General features: G+C 37.9%; 1 protein-coding gene across 1 annotated transcript in view; it reads right to left on the minus strand.

The window, feature by feature from the left end:
• Positions 1-695: 695 nt before the first annotated feature.
• Positions 696-20202, minus strand: part of LOC306884718 (attractin-like) — a 64294-nt gene continuing 44787 nt past the window's right edge. Inside the window, exons 27-29 of the mRNA XM_079440852.1 lie at positions 8162-8269; positions 3473-3587; positions 696-3351 (exon numbers count right to left, since the gene is read on the minus strand). Coding sequence (XP_079296978.1) covers positions 3227-3351; positions 3473-3587; positions 8162-8269 — 348 coding nt within the window. The 3' untranslated portion in view covers positions 696-3226. The remainder of the gene's footprint in view (positions 3352-3472; positions 3588-8161; positions 8270-20202) is intronic.

Here is a 20202-nt window from a genome sequence, read left to right on the forward strand (position 1 = left end):
GAGAATGGCGGCAAAGACTGACGCGGAAGAGAATACATTTTGGAATAAAGCTTTTTTTGCGCACAAAATGTATTCTCGTAGCTGCATAACATTATGGTTGAACCACTGATGATGTCACATGGACTATTTTAACAATGTTCTACTACCTTACTGGGCCTTGAAAGTGTTAGTTCCCTTGTTGTCTATGGGAGGGTCAGAGAGCTCTGATTTCATCAAAAATATCGTAATTTGTTTCGAAGATTAGTTTGGAACAACATGAGTGAGAGTAATTAATGATAGAATTTCCATTTTTGGGTGAACTATCCTTTTGAGCTTCAGAAAATGTTGACTGCTGAAAATGAAATGAAAATGCTGTTTTTTTTTAAATAAATTTTTCCAAGTAAAACAAAAAAAATTTGCCTAAAAATTTTAAATGTAAATTAATCTATCATTTACATAACATACTATGCACAAAATAAATAAAAATGTTAGATTTTTTTATTATTGATATATTGATTTTATTTTCCCTTAAAATAACTTTGCTTAAAGAGTTAAATGGCTGAATTTGACGAATGCAGGCACCACTATAATTTGTGTAAAAACTGAGTAAATGGAATGATATTTACATGATGTACTCACGGCATGCGGTTAACGAGTCCAAACGATGACTTCCTGGGTCCTGTAATTTTAAGGAATGTTCCTTTTTTTTTTTTTTTAAATGGAAAAACCGTGCAGTAACAGATGTGCGGCAGCTAAACATCACATTCATAATGATTGAACTTGAAATATTAATTGAACTTGAAAATCTAAATTATAACGCATGGTTTTAATCATTGCATACAGTCGAGAAGGTCAAGACCTCTGAGGCTCCACAGACCCCAATGACCATTTTAAGGAGGGGATTTGTGAAAAGAATATTCACCCTCTCTATTTCTGGATTCCTGACAATGTGCTTAATAAAATGCAAATACACAGCTAATGGTGAGAATTTCCATTCAATTATGAAGCCGTAAAGTATCTGTAATATATCCGAGACGGGAGACTTTGACAGTTCCCTCATAATGCCATTTGGAAAATCTCTGAAGAGGCACTGGATAAACGCTCACGCCGAGCTGGAGAGGTTGTCACAATATTGTTTATCCACATCCGCCTGCTGATAATAAGGAGATAACAAATGCATTTAATCTGTCCTGTTGTGAGAGACAAGCTTAAATGCTTACAACAGCAAACTATGCAATGAAGATAAAAAAAAATATATACATTAGATGCCGTTTCCCCCTGAGCTACATAAATGACTCAATAGTTAAAAAAACGCCATAGGCAGCTCGTTATCTCATTAAATAAACGATGGGTGATAAGCTAACCAAGAACACCGCAATTTCACTCAACATTAGAACATCAGATTTACAGGCAGTCATCTTCATTTTACCATTTAATTATAGACAAAATGTTCTATGTAATTCTATATGTACATTTTTAATTACAAGGTCAGTTTAAATTTGCAGGTCTTTTTTTTTTTCCTTAAAGTAGGCAGCTAGTTTAAAGTTTGTTCATGACATTCGCCATATTACATACAAAAGAAGCTGCAATGCAGTCACATTTCAAAAGCCTGGAATACTCCACCCGACAAGTGCAGTAAGTCCCTTAACATAGATGGCATTCACATTACTGTCCATCACTATGCACAAAAAACTTGAGTGCACTTGCTGCTACATTATACATATTAACAAACTACAGACTCCGTATCTACAGTATCACTGTATATAGATGGTGCGGTCGGTGTGTGAGGAGTACTGTTTGAGGCTTACAGAGAAAAGCAATGTGAGAATTAGCTTCCATCTGAAGGAAGAGAGACCAGCTCCTTTCATTAGACCACTTTGTGTGTACGTGTGAGTGCGCTTTCCCTTTTGGACCCTAACAGATCGTGAGAAAAAAAAACAAACGGTCTCTCTACGAGACTTAGATTCCGGCTTACATTCGCTCCTGATGGGTGTCACAGGACATGAATTTTCCATTGAGATCACGGACAAATTAGTAACATCCTGTTTGGGCTCTCAATACTAGATGTTTGGTTCTGGCCTAGTGACTTGTGTCCCTTTATTCATGGCACTCTAAACGCACCGAGAACTGGCAAGCAGGTCATTTGTGCCGTCTCGATACAGCCACGCGCCAGGATAATGAAAGATGTAATGACTGCGCCGCTACATGCACTTACACCGGTTTCGATTTCATAATGTCACATTTGCTCACTCTATCTCTGACCTTTCCTTTGCACTAGGCAATCCACTCCATATCCTGGAGAATACCCCTGGTATCCGATGCCGTTCCAGGTTTGTGCGTTTGTGTATGCAGATAATCCTTCGCCAGCCCAAAATGACATCTGACATTTCGAGAAACCCAAACAAGGTCCTTGTTCGCTCTAATTCCACCCTGCTGCCTGCCTGCAGTCACCTTTTATTTCTGCCTTCCTTGAAATGTGCCTGAGAAATGGGTTGAGATTTCAGATAAGAGAGAAGTGAGAGGAAGTAAATGATAAAAGCAGAAGCAGCACTATCATTATGGCAAACATAAACACTGACGTCTCAGATCTCTACATGAACATGTGAAAGGAGGTAATTCAAAAGAGAATGGAAGGATGTGAAAAAGGTAACATGTAGATCCTCTTATTGGGACAAACATGAAATGCTTGGGAGAGACATCACAGATGAACTGTAAATTAAAATGCTTGTAAACATACCAGCTCACTGTGACTTATTCCTGCACATCAAATCAGAGATGTGATTAATTATTAAGAAATAAAAGCAATTTGTGGTGACTACTGCCATGATTAAAGAGACACAGACGTACTATATGCCTCTAAAAGATATCCTGTACTATATGCATGTGTGTGTGTTTGTGTTATAGCCATGCAGCCAAAGAAGTCTCCAGAAGAAAAGTTTGTCTGTGTGTGAAGTGTTGCCTTCATCAGAGATGCAGCAGTGCAAGGATTCTTCCTACTGATTGTAAAAATGGAATAAAATAACTGAAATAAGTTAAATATCATAAAATGGCCCAGGATAAGTCCTATCAGTCAGGGTCACATAAAAGTTCATTTCCTGTAGTGTTCTCTCAGCTTGGGCCAGGAGAGATTCAGTTTCTCCAATCAGAGTCTGCTTGGCTTGGCTAAACCACGCCACCCAGCCATAAGCGTGTGTTCCTGTGACTCAGTCCTGGCAGGGGTCCGAGGTCAGAGGATGAGGGGTAAATGTCAGATGCAGGTGGCGGGCTGTGCTAATGGCTGCTGCTTGCGGCTACGCAACCCTCCCGACTTCTCCTTATATCCCAGACACATCTGCTGAGAGACGTCCACTAATGCACTCGCTACTGCCAGACCTGAGAAGAGAGGAAGACAAAGAGGTGTTTCTGAGCGACAGTATAATGGCCTTGGCGGCAGAGTGTGTAAAAATGTTCAGCACTCAGTGTGGGGGCCAAATGCATTGGCTCACCGACCCACCTGACTGTCCTGGAGGAGGAATACCTCCGGGGCCTCTGGGTAATCTAACAAAGATGGAGAGCACTGCTGCCTTATTCCCAAAACAGGGCTCCAAAGCTATGGGCTTGGGCACAGACTGTGAAGGGGAAAAAGACATACGGTTACAAAAATATATATGGATGCAGTGGGGGTCCTGAGACAACTAGTGAAAATGTTTAATTTTTTCGATTTAATTTGTTCTTTTTACAAATGATATTATATTATATTATATTATAACACAACAAAATGAGTGAATTTTAATTTAAAATTGTATACTACCATTAAAAAGCTTGGGCTTGTTATGCTTTTGAGTCTCTTTTACTCACTAAGTCTGCATTTATTTGATCATAAATGCAGTAAAAACAGTATAATGTGAAAAAATTCATTTCAAATAAATGTTTCTTACTTTAATATATTTTCAAATGCAATGTATTGCTGTAATTTTCAGCAATTGTGCTGCTTCTTATTTCTGTGTAAACCATTTGATGTGTAAACTTTGATCAATTTAATACATTCTTGTTTAATAAAAGGGTTGATTTCTGTTTAAAAAAAAAATGATAATTTGAGAACGATTCAAGGAGCATCCTCAGTTTCATTTTAAGAAAGAACATCTGACGTCTGCACGAAGGATTCACGAGACCAATTTCCAGACTTGACAGAAAAAAATTAAGATTTTCATTGTGGTCTCAGACATTTGGACCCCACAGTACATTTAAATGACATAATTAAAACATATAGACAGTTCTGACTCTGAATTTGACTCGTTCAGTCAATTTTCTAAATATGTACACCTGTTACACTGGTGTCAAAATGCTGTATAATAATTTTTGCCTCTTCACCTCTTAACAAGGGCAAAACAACTGCGCCAAAAATATTTTAAAGGAAAAGGCTTACATAATTTTAATTTATAATGTTTCCCAATTACCTTTTAGTATATATCTGTGAAATATATTGTACCAATGTTCTGACTGCTAATGTATATTCCAAGGTACTGTACTTCAAAGAATACCACGGTACATGCACAAAAACCGTTGTATTTTTTTGTAAATCAAGCATTCTGCGTTAGTTCAGGCAGGCCTCGTAGTCAAGCTCCGCTATTAGCTGATTGGAGAAATTCAAACCCGGCCCCTATCAGCTGATCCAACTCCCAAGCTCTCAATTGGCAAATCTCAAACAGGGCGCCTTACTTAAACCCGGCTTTTGTTTGCTTGCTTTGCTGCTTCCTCTGTACGCTGCTTGCATCCCACCTCCTCCTTTAACTTGTTTAACTTAAACAATGTCATTCTGGTGTCATTGTTGCTTGCTCTGTTCTGGGTTTATTTTGTGCTACTCTCCTATTCCTAAAATGGGAGGGTTGCCCCTGAAGTGGCTGCTGTTTCCCTGTCTTGGCTTTCATGGAGCTCATGAAAAGGACAGGAAACTTGGAACAGAGCCATACCGCCAAATGTAACTTTAAATATGCAATAAAAGTTGAATTAAAGGCTTGTCTATGGTATTCTTTTTGACTTAAGAGGTCCTGACTGAAGTATTTTTAATGCATGTGTAGAGCAGGGCTGAAAGCACATGACCTTCTGTTTTTGAACACACGCACAAATCATATTCCAGCTTTGACCCATTTCACACTCTCATTTTGCCCTTAGTCCCAAGCCTTAAATAAAGCCTTTTATACACACACACTTGTTTTTTTTTTACTTAACTGCCGAGTTTCCCTAGCGTGTGTTGTGTGTATGCCTGATATTAGCACATATGCATCAAAAAGACTGTTCAATGACTGAGTGTTTGCGTGCTTACTGCGGCTCTCCAACCCCTCATTCACACATTCTCCCCACTGTACAGCACACTTGCATATTCATCCCTCCTTCTCTTCATATATTCTTCTCTTTAAGCCACTTCTTATCCTACCGAGGCCAGTTCACCCCCTCACTCCTCTCTATCTCTCTCCTCCTCGCACTTTCCCACTGTCAATTCAGAGCAGGGGGGAACTGCATTTATCTTTCACGCCATACACACCTACTAGCACACAAAAAAAAGAAACTCCTAGTAAAATTCAATTACAGCCTCTGAGAGCATCGGCATGAGTATGGAGGGGCGTATTGCTGTATGTATGCATTTATATATTTATATATGCGTTTGTTATGTTTCGGCTCAGGCGATTATCTGAGGCAACCAGACTGAGCAAGCAGAAGACAGGTTCTGTTTAATTAACTCTCATAATTAAAGAAAACGAAAGTGACGGTGAGAGAGAGAAAGCAGATGTATACTGAGTGTGTCAGAGGCCACAAACTACAGCATTAAATGCTCTGATGTCCACTGAGCTTCTGTGTGCATCACTCTTTGTTTAGTTGTTTACTTTCACACCCTCTGGGTCCTCATATGAGATTTGAGAGAAATAACTGCATTTATAGCGTTCTGCTATCAAGGATGGCTGGATTGTAATTACTTTTAAACCTTGATAGTGGGCATAGGACATTGATGGAGCAGAAGTGAGAACATAGAAAAGAGGTAAATCTAAATTGGATCTTCACTCTAGGGCTGTCATTACAGTGTTAGGACAACAAACAAAGCAAAACAGTAATTACAAACCAACAATTCCTGAAATCAAATATAGCTGTAATACTATGTAAATCTCATAGAGGGGTCAAGGAGCCTTGAAACTAAAGCAAACAGAATTAAACGAAGCTGTCAAAACTAGACAACGAAAGTGCGATGTTTTAAAGTTGCTGAGTACCTAAAAACACAGAGGTTTAGTTTGAGACTTAAAACACACAAGTTCTGTTCTAAAACCTAGTGAGCTGCCTAACAAGACAATTCTTGAGGCACATTCCAAAAAATCTATACTGCCTTGTAATGTACCTCATTTTGACCAAGTTGTCAGGTAGTATCATGTTTCCTCCAAAGGTACAATCCTAGAATTCATTTTGGAGAGCTTTGTGATTTGAGGGAAATATATGTTATTAGCCACTTTAAAATCGATAGAATTATTTCATTTATTGTGTGGGGTAAAACCTAGATTTTCCGATTAATCGCAGTCTTTATTTCAACTTCAATCTCGATATCAGTTCTTAAAATACCATGATCGATCTTTTCCTCAATTCCTATTTTCAGGGGATGCATGAAAATGTAGCATGCATGGAAAACTAACTCCATCAACTGCATAGTTTGGGCCCTGTTGTTAATATTTAACGCAAATATTTTCAAAATGTACCAAGAAAGTTCCCCATATCAGTGCACTCTGCACCATTTTTCAGCATAGTATTCCCCCTTTGCTGAATCTTTATTCTATGGGCTGCCATAGACGCAATGGCGGAAGAAGAATAATAACGCCAACGGTTTCAATAGGTGCCTATGCAGAAATTATATGGAAAAAAGAAATGATATTTTACCCGAGTTGTGAATGTAAGTTTGAAATCTGTACTGAATGTGATGTAATACAAGGACTATGTGCCATCAAATAATGTAAAGAAACCTCTTTCTATTGTGGATTGTATGCAAAAACAAACATACAACGCAACCAATGTCATCTAAACCTGTCGTGTGCTGTATTTATCCAATGGTAGTTGACTAAGTAACATCTATCGCCAATTTACAGAGAAGCGAGTGCACTATTTCCATTGATAAGCAGGATGAGCAGGGTATTTGACACACTCTAGTGTGTAGGTACCCCACTCACTGTAGCTTAAATGAGCGATCCGTTTCTCTCACACATGCAAAAAGAGAACGAATAGTCTTACATACCGTGAAGAATTGATGTGCTTCATGCAAATTATATTCTTTGTTTTTCCTGTCAAAATTTTTCAACCTTTAAGACTAATCAGAAAGCACTGCCGGCTGGTTACTTTAGTAGTGGGCGAGAATAACATGCAGGTGGCAATACATATGAATGTATCTTCATAAAGGGCTGTCATTTTGTAAAGGAAATAAGATTTCAAATCATTCATATATTCATATGTATCTGTCGAGTCTGGTGAGTACACCAAGAAATCCATTAACCAATGGCAGTTCTATTGCCAAGGGGCGCATAGAGGATTGTGGTGTGAAATGAAAAGCACAATAACCCAGGGGTTCAGTTTACCAGAGATTTAGAGTGAGTCAGGGTTAACTATTTCAAGTGTGAAAAGCTCTTCTGAAATAGTTCCCTGTATATTTCACAAAATTACCAGAGACTGAATTTTCAAGCAAAGCAAACTGGACATCCTAACTGATAACTGATGTGCATTTAATGAAAATTTGCATGCTATTGCATTTATTTGTGTGTTTATTTGAGCACCGAATCATTAGTTTGCCAATATGTTAACGGGAATCTTTTGGAATCAACAATTTTGAATCGTAAACAAAGTGGGAAATCTGTATTTTTGTGCTTATTTTGGCATTGAATCTTTAGATTAGCAAATTAGAAACTAATCAAAAGAATTGAGTTTCTTGTATGCGTCACATTAGGAGAGAACAAGTGGCCAGTCCTAAAAGAGTTACTGCCTATGTATAGTTTTGAATTACTTTTTATTCGGTTGCTGTTTTAGAAGGCAGTTGCTTATGTAGACAGCGACACAGCTCACTAGATTTTGGAACAGAGTCAGTGACTCAGCTCTCAGTTCGTTCGCACATTAACATATGCAGTAACTGCACTCTCTCTTAAAGCCACTCTGATGTCACCACACGAAAGGTCACGCTAACCTTCACATTTCCACCAATCAGGTCTGGCGGCTCCTCATCAGTCTCCAAGGCGACGTTGATGGTGGCGAATGGTCGGCTGGCCATCTGCTGCATTTCTCGCAGGAGTTGCTGAGAAAGAGAAGAGGAAAATTATCCAACAGTGTTACATTCACACACAAACATACATATGGCTCTGTGTGCCGTTAAAGCAGAGATCAATATAAAGGTAATGGTTAAAATGGCCTAGCTTCAAGGAGATGCAGGCTGAATGTAAAAGAGAGAAGAGCAGATTGAAACAAGCTTGTGAGCACAAACACATAAAAGGACCATCTAAGAGGAAGTCAAACAAGAGGAACTGAATATCTGCAGAGCCTTTTAACTGTCAGAGTCTGAGAGAGAGCCCACAGAGAACAGATCAAACACCTGTTAAGCATAATTGATGCCACTCTTTGCTTATATCTCAGGAAAATGAGGATACAAACACAGAAATTTGCACAAATGTTCCAATAAAGAAGGAAAATGTTATATGCAGGTATAGAGCATCTGATAAGTGTCCATATTAAAATTTCAAGAGCTGTGCTCAAGAGCTCTTTTTATTTTTAGATATGTCTTCGAATGCCTGTCAACAGTATGGGAGGAAAAATAAATCAATATACAAATACTGGGGTTCACTTAAGAAACATAGGAAACAGAGGCCAGTCATTTTTTTTCTTTTACTTTTCAGCGAATGGAAATTTTAGGGGACACATGGCAGACAAAACTTATACCTGCATCATCCATGTGAGTACCACAGCTTCTGAAATCACAATAATATTCTATAAACTTACCTCAGTGTTGCTACAGTTCACTAAAACTTTTAAAAAAAAATCATTAATTGAAATAAAGCAGAAATAAAATCTAAGTATTGGTTGAAAAAAAAAAATAATAATAATAATTTGTTCCACTTGCTATTTCCCAGCTCAATTCAAATAGCAAAAGGTGCATTTTTAGGTTATTGTAAACTTTTAATATTTATTAATATTTAATGTATTATGGTTTTGTATTTGTTTGTTTTATATGTGCTTGTTCTCCACTGCTGTAGAACAAATTGCCCCTCAAGGTGGACAATAAATGGTAAAGTAAAATAATGAAAACTTCGAAAGTTTAAATCAAAATTAGAAATGCTTCTTTAGTAACTAACTGAAATAAAATACGTTTAAGTTGAAGTACTAATTTTACTGGGGGGGGGGGCTGAATAGAAAAATTTTTTTTAAAATAAAACAGAAAATATAAAAAATAAAAGCTAATCTTTTAAGCTAAACATAATTTTTCATGCTCATTTAGTGAAAATAAAGGTGCAGAAAACATTCTTTTAAAACTACATTTTCACTGCGTAAAGTTCCCACATTAAACATTTTAAAGTTTTGAACATCTCAAATGTCCCCTTGGGATTGTTTCTTGGTCTCTGATGGTAATAATGATGAAGATTGTAATCTGAATCAGTATGTGTGTGTGAGAGACCGAGAAAGACAGATAGAGAGAGCGATAAGAGCAAAACAAGCTTCTTCACAGCAAACCACTCAATTAGAAATCCCCACTGTCTGACTGCCATCCCTCTCTGCAGGAACCACAAGTCATTTAATCTGTGTGTGTGTATCTATCCATCCACGTTTGAATGCTCCGCTCAATACACAACAGAAAATCTTATAAAGACAGAGAGAGCGAAAGGAAGAGAGAGAGAGAGAGAGAGAGAGAGAGAGAACAAGCGCTCCAGGGAGCACAGCAACTGTCACACACATACCCACACGGTCCCATTGCAGCACATCAAAGTGCATATTTACTGATGTGTGCTTTAAACTACCGTCAGGAATATAAGGCATATCCAAAGAGACAGAGCAGAGGGGTAAAGATGGATGTGGAAAGGGGAGAGAAGAGAGAGATCTTTCAATCAACCTTCAGGAGAGAAGCTGAATCAGATGGTAAGGTGTAGCAATGCTGAATACTGATCTGAGACGGCCTGTGTGCTGAAACACAAGGACACTCTGATATCAATCCCCACTGCGTTTCTCCCAGCCTGTCTGGATTGGTGGTTTTAGAGGGGTTTTGGTCACTAGAAAACCTGCTGGACCAGCTTAAACCAGCTATGCCCAGCTGTTTTTTTTCAGCAGTGTAGCCTTGAATTGTCTCAAAATCTGTTCTGCATACCACTGGTTTACACAGGTTTTGTACAGGCAAGCAGCAAAAATCTGATTTTTTTTGGTGTATCTGACTCAAACTTGTGGTGTGAACATCTAAAGGTTACAAATCGATCTAAACTTAGGATTCAATAACTAATCAATAAAATCAACAATAATTGCCAATAAAAATAAATGTTTACGATTCTGACTGGATCTTGAGTTCACTGTAAATAGTTGTACGTTTTAAAATGTGATGTAAAGAATAAAAATCAATTAAACAATCTGCCATTCACACCACTTTACATTAGTCAATAATGCATTTCTATGGACAAAAAACATCTGATCATAGTGGTTGATTTTGTTTACTTTATTATGCTGGGCAAGTTTGAGACTATTTATGTTTGGTCACACTTTATTTTAAGGTCAAATTCTCACTACTAACAAACCATCAACTATGACTTTTGCTTCAATATACTGCTTATTATTATTTTCTGCTTATTAATAGTTACTAAGGTAGTTAAGTTTAGGTATTGGGTAGGATTCGGGATGTAGAATACGGTCATGCAGAATACATGCTGGGTTAGGGTTAGGTAAAGTTATGTTAGTAACCCTAATAGTGCAAAGTACTAATAAACAGCCAATATGTTAATAATAGGCATGTTACTAAGCAACTAGTTAATAGTGAGAATTGGTATCTATATTAAAAAGTGTTATTAGCGGCCAAGCACCGAAGGTGCATAGGCACCTATTGAAACCGTTGGCGTTATTATTCTTCTTCCGCCATTGCGTCTATGGCAGCCCATAGAACCGATTGCGGGAAAGTTGTAAAATTTGGCACACTGATAGATGATAGTGTCAATAGTAACCACACCAAATCTGGAGTCTCCAACTCAAACTCTCTAGCGCCACCACTTGTCCAAAAATTAAATTTTGAAATGCTAATAACTTTTGAACCGTAAGCCACAAAATGAAAATTCGAATCAAGTCAAAAATTCAAAAATCTTAAGGTTTAGTTTTTTTGCTATCTTCAATTGTTCGTAAAACCTACTTTGTCGAACTCGTCCTAGACGATTCGTCCGATTCTCACCAAAATTGGCTCAGATCATCTATAGACCATGGAGGCAAAAATTTATGGAATTCAAGTCGATTCGTCCAAGCGTTCTCGAATACCACACTAACAAATTCGCTGAAAAGCACGCAATGGCGTATTGACACAAAACTTGGTGTATGTTATAACAAGCATGACCTGAGGCTACGTGCTGTGTTTCGGCGCTGTGCCACCTAGTGGTAAGGAGATATAAAAAATGCATATTTTTGCTTATAACTTGTGAATGATTTGGTCAAAAAAATAAATAAATAAAATTCACAAAACTGGTCTCATTGGATTCGGAGCATCATAGTCCAACCATATCCAATTTTCCCCATGTCAGCCATTTTGGGCGTCGGCCATGTTGAAATTTGTAGTAAAATGCTATATTTTACGAACGAATTAGCGTATCGTTACGGACTTGGTATGGGTCACGATGCCCTGAAGGAGCCTGAGAAGTATCGAAGCAGCGCCACCTAGTGGTAAAATCAATTTTCACATGCTTATAACTTTGGGTGGGGTTGACTTATTTTCACAGGAGTCACCTTTTTAGACTCCTGAATCGTTCCAGAGTCCATCGATACCAAACTTCCCAGGTTTAGCCTTATGGTTTGTGCTACGTTGCATTGTAGCGCTTAAAAAACATCTGGATTTTCACAAAAATCGAATCATATCATCTTCAGACCATGCTGACAAAAAGTTATGGATTGTGTTGATAGACAAAACAGTTTTCACATATCACAACAACGAATTTGAGTTATGATGCCAATATGACACTTGAGGCCGTATCTCTGCAATGCTTTGGCATATTGACACCAATCTTTGTGTGTGCCATTGTCAACTCACACAGAACACATTATATTGACTTGATAACAGCGCCACCTATTGGTCAAACGTTAAGCCAATAGATCATATTACTAGAGGTTTTTATATGATTTTTTTGCCGTTTTGACTAAATTAATAATAAAATGGCTTCAATTATTATTTTCTGCAGTTGGTCTGATGTTCCAGCCAAACTTTCTCTCTGCCCTTTTGATTTTCTTTAAAAACCTACTTTTTCAAACTCCTCCTAGACTGTTGGTCCGATTTTCACAAAAATCGAATCATATCATCTTCAGACCATGCTGACAAAAAGTTATGGATTTCTTGTTGATAGACAAAACAGTTTTCACATACCACAACAACGAATTTGAGTTATGATGCCAAAATGACACGAGGCCGTATCTCTGCAATACTTTGGCATATTGACACCAATCCATTGTCAACTCACACAGAACAACTCACACAGCTTCAATTACTCATTGCTGCAGTTGGTCTCATGCTTTCGTCCGTAGTGCTTGGCCCTGTAATTGCTGCTTGCAGCTATATTATTATATTTGACCCTTTTTTGCACAATGTATAGCAAAGCCTACATTCTTTAGCACACACACACACTGGGCAGGTTGTAAAACTTAAAATTTAAAAAAATAAATAATCATTAACGACAGATCAAATTACTATCAAAATAATTGTTATTTGCAGTCTTAATCTAAATCATATCCATATGCGGTTTGGAAAACTCTTGACGCATGATGTCTGATGCACCTCATGAGTTCAGCACTGCGGTGAAATATATAAAAAAAGTGTTCTACCCTCTGAAATGACAGCTCTTCTCATATCTTTTGGCATAGTGCAGACACTAAAATCATTAATATGGCAACCCATGTAGATATAACGGATATTCACCACACTGTTTGAACAAATGGATCGGATTTCATCACTTGTAAAATAACAGTGGGGACAGTCAGTCCTAAAGATTGGACTTGGAATTTGAAGCACTGTGAACAAAGCCGTAGATCAATAGTTGGTTGTCAAGAGAAAAGAAAAAAAAAGCACACACAAAAGCATTGGCCTGTGAGACTGCCTGCAAAATAATGGCTTTGCATGTCTGATACATCTAATTGTCTTGGCAACAGGGTGGGAAAATGCAAGGCTACAAGTGGGAGGAACATGACAGAACAGGAGGGAGCCACCCAACCAACCAGAGATAAACCTGGGCCACTGTGAGAGATTAATGCAGGAATATAATCCCCCAAATGAGCTGTAATCCAACTGCCTAATTATGCCCACAAACCCCTGAGACTACAGATTAGTGGAATTAATATCACTGCCTTGCAGCAGACAGAAAGAGAGAATGCACGGAGTGCAAAGAGCCATGTGTCTTTAGCCAGAACTCACATGACGAAACATTCAGGCACACGTATCTGCATTTTGTTTTTCAATAATTTACAACAGACATTTTGAGGTGGGTTTGATCTGAAACACTGCACTTGACAAACATTTTCAACGTGGATATAAATAGCAAAGCATCTATATACGATTCAGAGTTTCACAGCTAAAAAAAAAAAAAAAAAAGGATATTTTCTTATTTTTGCACAGAAAAGCCATTAGACAATCTGTGGTCTGTCTGTCCCCATTTCAGGGTTTTTATAACTTTTGACCAATGAATCCCCAAGACTGATTACTGGACAAGGATTTTTAAAAATCATTTTTTAGAAATTACACTCCTGCAAAGAGCAGGGAGTCTAGTCATAGTCAATTAATTATTTTAGAGATAGGAAAATGTATAAATCACTCAAGATTTCCATGACCTTTGTATGACTTCTTTCAGTGAATTTCTTTGACTTGTCCAGCCTTGGAAATGACTTTTAAAATTCTCTGACATCCCAGCTTTTTGTGACCATGTGAAGCCTGATATTTGTATGCATGGCCCTGACAGCTTAATACAGCCCTTAACAACTCACTTTTAGGCTGTCTTAAATGACGATTTAAAAACAGATCATGCCTCCAAAACTCAGATCTCCCCTGAATGTCAAATCACAATGCCAATGCCAGAATACGTGAGCATTCCATTTCCAAAAATGAACACAGGATAACCATCAAAAGCAATGAGTATTCAGTATTCAAGAAAGTGCCTACAAATACTTGATGTTACATTTAAAATTTCTAAAAAAGCAAGTAACGCCATATTAGTTGCATGGTTTCATTTGGTTCAAAATTTAATTTTCAAATTCAAACCCACTGTACATTTAAGACCCAGTGACATCAGTAAAGTTTTGGTGAGAATTTGCCAAAAAAAAAAAAAAAAAAAAAATTAAAACCAAGCAGTTTTCACCAAATATGCATGAACAACGTGAACATGAGTGAAATCTTCACGGGATCTTTTCTGCCCTCACTTTTAAGTCCTAATTGTGCAGATTTCTATTTAAACGACTGAATTTAGCCCACAACATCTAGAAAGATGAATCTATTACAGCATGGAATGTGTAAAATCAAGACAAAAGGTGGCAAAAATGCCCAAAATAACCTCATAATCACTGTCTGTCTTGATTTGTGCTACCGTGGAAGGGGGGATTTGCCACACGCCACTAGTTAGTATTTACTATTTTTGAAACAAGTCAACAGTTCTATAAAGTCTGGCAAGATAAGCCCATGCTCATTTGTTGCATCAAAGCAAAACTAATTGGTGCTCTGAGGGATATTGGAGCGATAAGATAAGGGAATGTGGGAAAGCCTTGCATGAACCGTAATGACTAGAACGTTCTCGTTAACCATGGCATTTCTGTGCAACGGATGTGGGCCGGCGCACTCTGAAGGAGGCAGGCGTGCCCACGTTGCTTGTCATCTTAAATCAGTCTGAAGCTGCAGCCGGTTCTTGATGGCCATGAGTGGATAAGGAAAGCTTGTGCCAATGAGTCCCACTGGTATTTACTGAACAGTTCTGCTGTAATAACCCGTTGCCTTCGCGGTGGCACAGGGATCAGTAAAGACCGGATCCATTACAGAGAAATATTTTGATGCCAGAGCAGCACCATTCCTAGGTATCCAATTCTCAACTGCAACAAATGGTTAAGATTAGTTCACTCGGACCATATGCTGAAATCAGTGTTTTTAGTGTCGAGTCATCTATTACACATAGTGGGTGGGAGTGTGTCTTCCTTTGTTGTCTCTCTCTGTGTGTGTGTGTGTGTGTGAGAGAGAAACACAAATATCTATTTTTTACACAACTATACAACTGTTTGAGATTACATGTGAGTGAAAAAGCAAGACCGTATTACTGAGGGAATCTGACCTCCAATTGAGAGGCGCTAAGAGCCTGATGAACTTGGCTACTACAACAGTCCAAAACACACAAACACATTCAGGCCTGGGTGAGTTCCTCTACACCCGCATCCCTTCATCAAACAGAAGGGGGAGGCTGATGCAAGCGTTTGCACTCAATCCTCTGAAGGAATACAGAGTGAAGAGCGAAAGGAGAGAGACTGTGAAGGAATGAAAGCTAGAGAGAGGGAGATTGAGGGAGAGGTGGAGACCGACTGAGTGAAAATGTGGCAAAGAACGGATGAGGCCCTTCTTTAGTTTTCTCTTTTCAGAGCAATCTCTATCCTAATCACTCAAGCTGCTCTCTGCGAGATTATTATTACCAACAAAAACTATTACCAAGACAAAAAAAACTGCACTGAAAAAGCAAGCAAGAATATGAGCGTGAAAAAAAAAAAAAAAAAAAAAAGTCACAAACTGTACATCACAAACTGTATTTCTAACAGTCAATTTTTCACAACATCGTTACACTTTCTGTGGGAGAAAATAGGCAAATCTTTGGACCTCATGGAAATCCCAATTGTATGGTTTATCTATTCAAATGAGTGTGAAACTGTAAATGTGACCACACATTTAGTTTTTTAAATATTGCACAGATTTAGGTCAATGGATTATTAGCCTATTGTAAAAAAAAAAAAAAAAAAAAGAATTCAAATCCAAAGATTAGTTTCTCTCTGGGGCAGACCATTTAACATGAGATCTGAGCGGATCTAATTCATGCTGCTGAACCATAAATGATCCTTTGAAATATTTTATATACGATACAGATCAACAAGTCATCATATGTGACTGAAAAAAAATGTACATGTTGCAGAGCAAAAAGCAATTCTAAAACTGAATAAAGAGTTTAATAAAAAATGTATCATTATTAGGGGTGGGCGATATTTAATCATACAACCCTGAGTCATATTCACTTTGTTCATGCTCTCAAAAAGTGACGGAACAAAATACAGGATGACTGTTCAAGTATGATAGGGGCTATTTGCCCCAGATGAGCTCTGATCATGTAATGCTTCTCTTAATCATCTCACACAGACAAAACGTAAAATATGTCAAGACAATAAAACACTAGCGTAGAGGTGAACAGTCTGAGAAGTGTTTCTACTCCACAGAACTGACTGCAATGACAGTTCAATCTTGTGCTGGTGAGAAAAGTGCATCCCAACCCAAGCCACAGCTAAATAAAACTACAGAGAACACCCAAAGGACATTGCTTTGCAGAGAAGATAGGTCTTGGGATGGGATTTGAGGCTTTGTACAGGGCAGCACAAAGAAACTAAGCGACTTCACTGTTTGCAAGGCACTACCATACATTATGAAAAAGATAAAGACATCTCTCCAAGCGCCAGAGGCCCCCTGCTGCCAAACAAGCAGTTTTCATGCTGGAACTACAGTTGCTGTTCAAACCTTTTCATTGTTAGGGACAGGATGACTTCTTCAACATTACAGAACACAAAGTCAACCAGGTGTTTTCAAGAAGACATCAGAAGGGCCAATTGCACCCAACCTGGTGTATCCTGCAACAGTGCAAGACTACATTTAGCAACTGTCCCAGGATTTGTGGAGATTTTCACTATTCTGACATTCCTCTGTTACTCAGAAAAAGCAAGAAATCTCAAAAACCTTGCCACCTCAGCTAAAATCCATCAGTCTTGAGCAGCTACAGATGGTCAAGGATTTGACTCCCACGATCCAAAAACCCACATACAAAGAATCTTTCCAAAACAATTCTGATCAAAATTACAATGAGAGAATAATTGATATTGATATATTTAATTCTTATAATCATTCAGAAGGAATACCGATGAAAATGAATTCTGCCAACGTCAATTATTCTCTAATTTTGGCTGCATCTGCCACTACAAAGACCAGCTGCAAATCATCATTACAACCACAAAGAGGACCATTAACCATCACACGCCATCCACGAATGACATTTGTCTCCAGGACAAGCAGGAGGGGTTGATCACGAACCCCTTTCACACCAAAACTCATTTTTTCCCCCAGATCTCCCTTAATGAGAAACAGTTCAAGTTCAATCAAGACAAACTACTACTAAAACATAACTACCTAAATCTCTCAAAGGTCACATCGTAGATTTTATTGCATTTTCCCTCAGTCCACTTATATAGTGGTAGCTTTTTGCACCAAAAAGTGCAAATTTAGTACATAGTGCATATTTTGGTTTTCTGTTTTCCTCTCTCTCTCACTGACCCTTAGAATTAAAACAGGCCATTGTTTGCTGTTGTGAATTTAATATTTTATATGACTTTGTAAACACTATTTTTCCCACAAGACATGAGAAACTTTGCTGCACTCATTTGAGCTGTGCTTTTTATTTTGACTACAAAATATGTTTTAATTGCAGCATCCTTCAATAACAGACTGTTTGAAAAGTCTGTGTTTCATTGTGACAGGTTCATAAAAAAGTGTACAGGGAAATGTTAAGATCACACTGAAATGATCAGGGACTCTGCTAAAAATACATATCAGCTGCTTGTTTCTCTGGTACTCTTTAGAAGGATATGCAGATACGCACAGACAGGAACAGCAAAAGGTTTTACTGTTTGCTTTAGTTCTTCTAGTGTTTAGGAATAATAGTATCTAACCCTACATGCTTTGATGACATGCACACGCGTCAATTCTTTCTGGTTTCTAATCCAAAAAGACAAGCGTAGCGGGGGAAGCATTTTGATTTTTTCAAAGTTACAGCAGGTTTTCATAATAAAATGGCTATAAAGTCAGATAATAAGACCAAAGAATTGATTTGTCATGATATAACCTTTATAACAACCAAAATGACTAACGAAACTATTTATAGCCATTTAAAAAAAAAAAACCTTAGACAATGGTTACAAGTATTTGTTTCTCAGTGTAAAAGAGACACACACAAACACGAGACACCCGCTATCAGGCCACCTCATTATAGCGCACACACATGGCCAGAGAATATCGACAGCTATTCCCACTACAGCTAATTCACAAGCCACTCTCTGTCAGTTTAATTCACAGCCTCATCAATAAAGGTGCGAGAGCTAGTGTGCGTGTGTGAGGACCAGTGACGATGACTGAAGAGCTCATGCTCATCACAAATCTTAAATCTTGTTACCTTTGGGTGTGAGAAAAATATTGTGTTCAGTGTTCGGAAGAGAGTACAGTTCATTTAATTGGGTCATAAATGAATATTAACTAATAACAAAGACAGATTTCAACATGCTCTATGCGCATAATCACATAAATCAAAAATATTTTCCAAAGCAATAGCAAGTGTGCAACATGGATTCCCAACTGAAAACGTAGGAGCATGCAGTCTAATTTTAAAATGCGACTAAATAGAAATTTCATAGGGATGTTTTTGTAATATTCTTTGAATGACGCACATTCGCAAGATTAAAGAAAATAATCGGCAGTCTGTTAGCATCAGCTCATCTCGGCTGAGTGGCCCTCATTTGCATATCGAACAATTACAGAGGATAGTCCCTGAAAAACTGATAACCCGCATCTTTGATTTTTGGTCACAATACGTTCTCTGCCTGCGAGGCTTGTGATATTTATCACTGAAAGATTTACCTGGAAACTCTTTCAGAGCACCTCCGGAGGAATTCTGTGTAATTACTTGCGCGCGCACACACACCACGCAGAGCGCTTTGAGAAAAGGTCACTTCTGATTTGCAATTATAGTTTCGTCATCTGAGCAACCCTCCGATGCTTTTTCACATCTTCAAACAGGACACCGGTGTTCAAAGGCAGGACATATACATATACGCAGCTTTATCATTCACAATCATATTTAACATAAATTAAAACCTTATGCAAAGTATAACATACTGATTAAAAAGTACATGAAGAAAGCATAGACTAACAATAAAAGACTAAAAATAGGAAAAAGCAACAACATTCAAATTCTTGCTAATACAAGTGAGCCATTAAATGGCAGATCTAAAAATTGTTATATTGTTTAAATGTCTAAATTAATTCTTCATTTATTCGGTTTTAAAGATTCATACTTAGTTTTAGATGACAGCAAATCCACTTCAAATGTGAAAATAAGCATTCACAGTTAACATTTTTGATTTTATATCAAGTATCAACTGATATATTTAATAAAAAAATTTAAAATAAACACCAGCCCATAATTATTGTGCATTTATATATTGGTTACATTTCTGAGTCACCAAAATAATGACTTCAAATAATAATAACTGTCAACCAAGCTCAGGAGGTCTGATTCTTGGTGTGATATGATTCTACCACAATACTTCATCAGGTGCAAGTATAAGAGAAAAAAAGTAAGATCACTAGTCTGTTTACTGGCCCCAAATTAGCCATCCATGTCTGGTTGCCATGGAGATGATTAGTAAAAGTTATGCTTGAAGTTAAAGGGTCAGAAGAGCGCAAAACTTTAACGTTCAAGACCGAGATAGGAAGTGATGTGCATGTACGCATATGAATGCATGTTTGATTGCTCCGTGAAAGAGGAAAAAGCGTTACCACTTTTTATTGGATGAGAGCACTTCACTAAGCCAGATGGTGAAGGGGGTCCTTTAAAGGACACTCACATTAGCCCTTATAAACACCCCTGCTTGGTTTAAATTGGCCTCTCGAAACCTTTCAAAACCAAACCTCTTCAGTCTCTGTGGGGGCCGTAAAATCAAGGTTCATATTCCAGCACATTTTCT

This window comes from Barbus barbus (genome assembly GCF_936440315.1).
Source record: "Barbus barbus genome assembly, chromosome: 18".
Taxonomy (NCBI): Eukaryota; Metazoa; Chordata; class Actinopteri; order Cypriniformes; family Cyprinidae; genus Barbus; species Barbus barbus.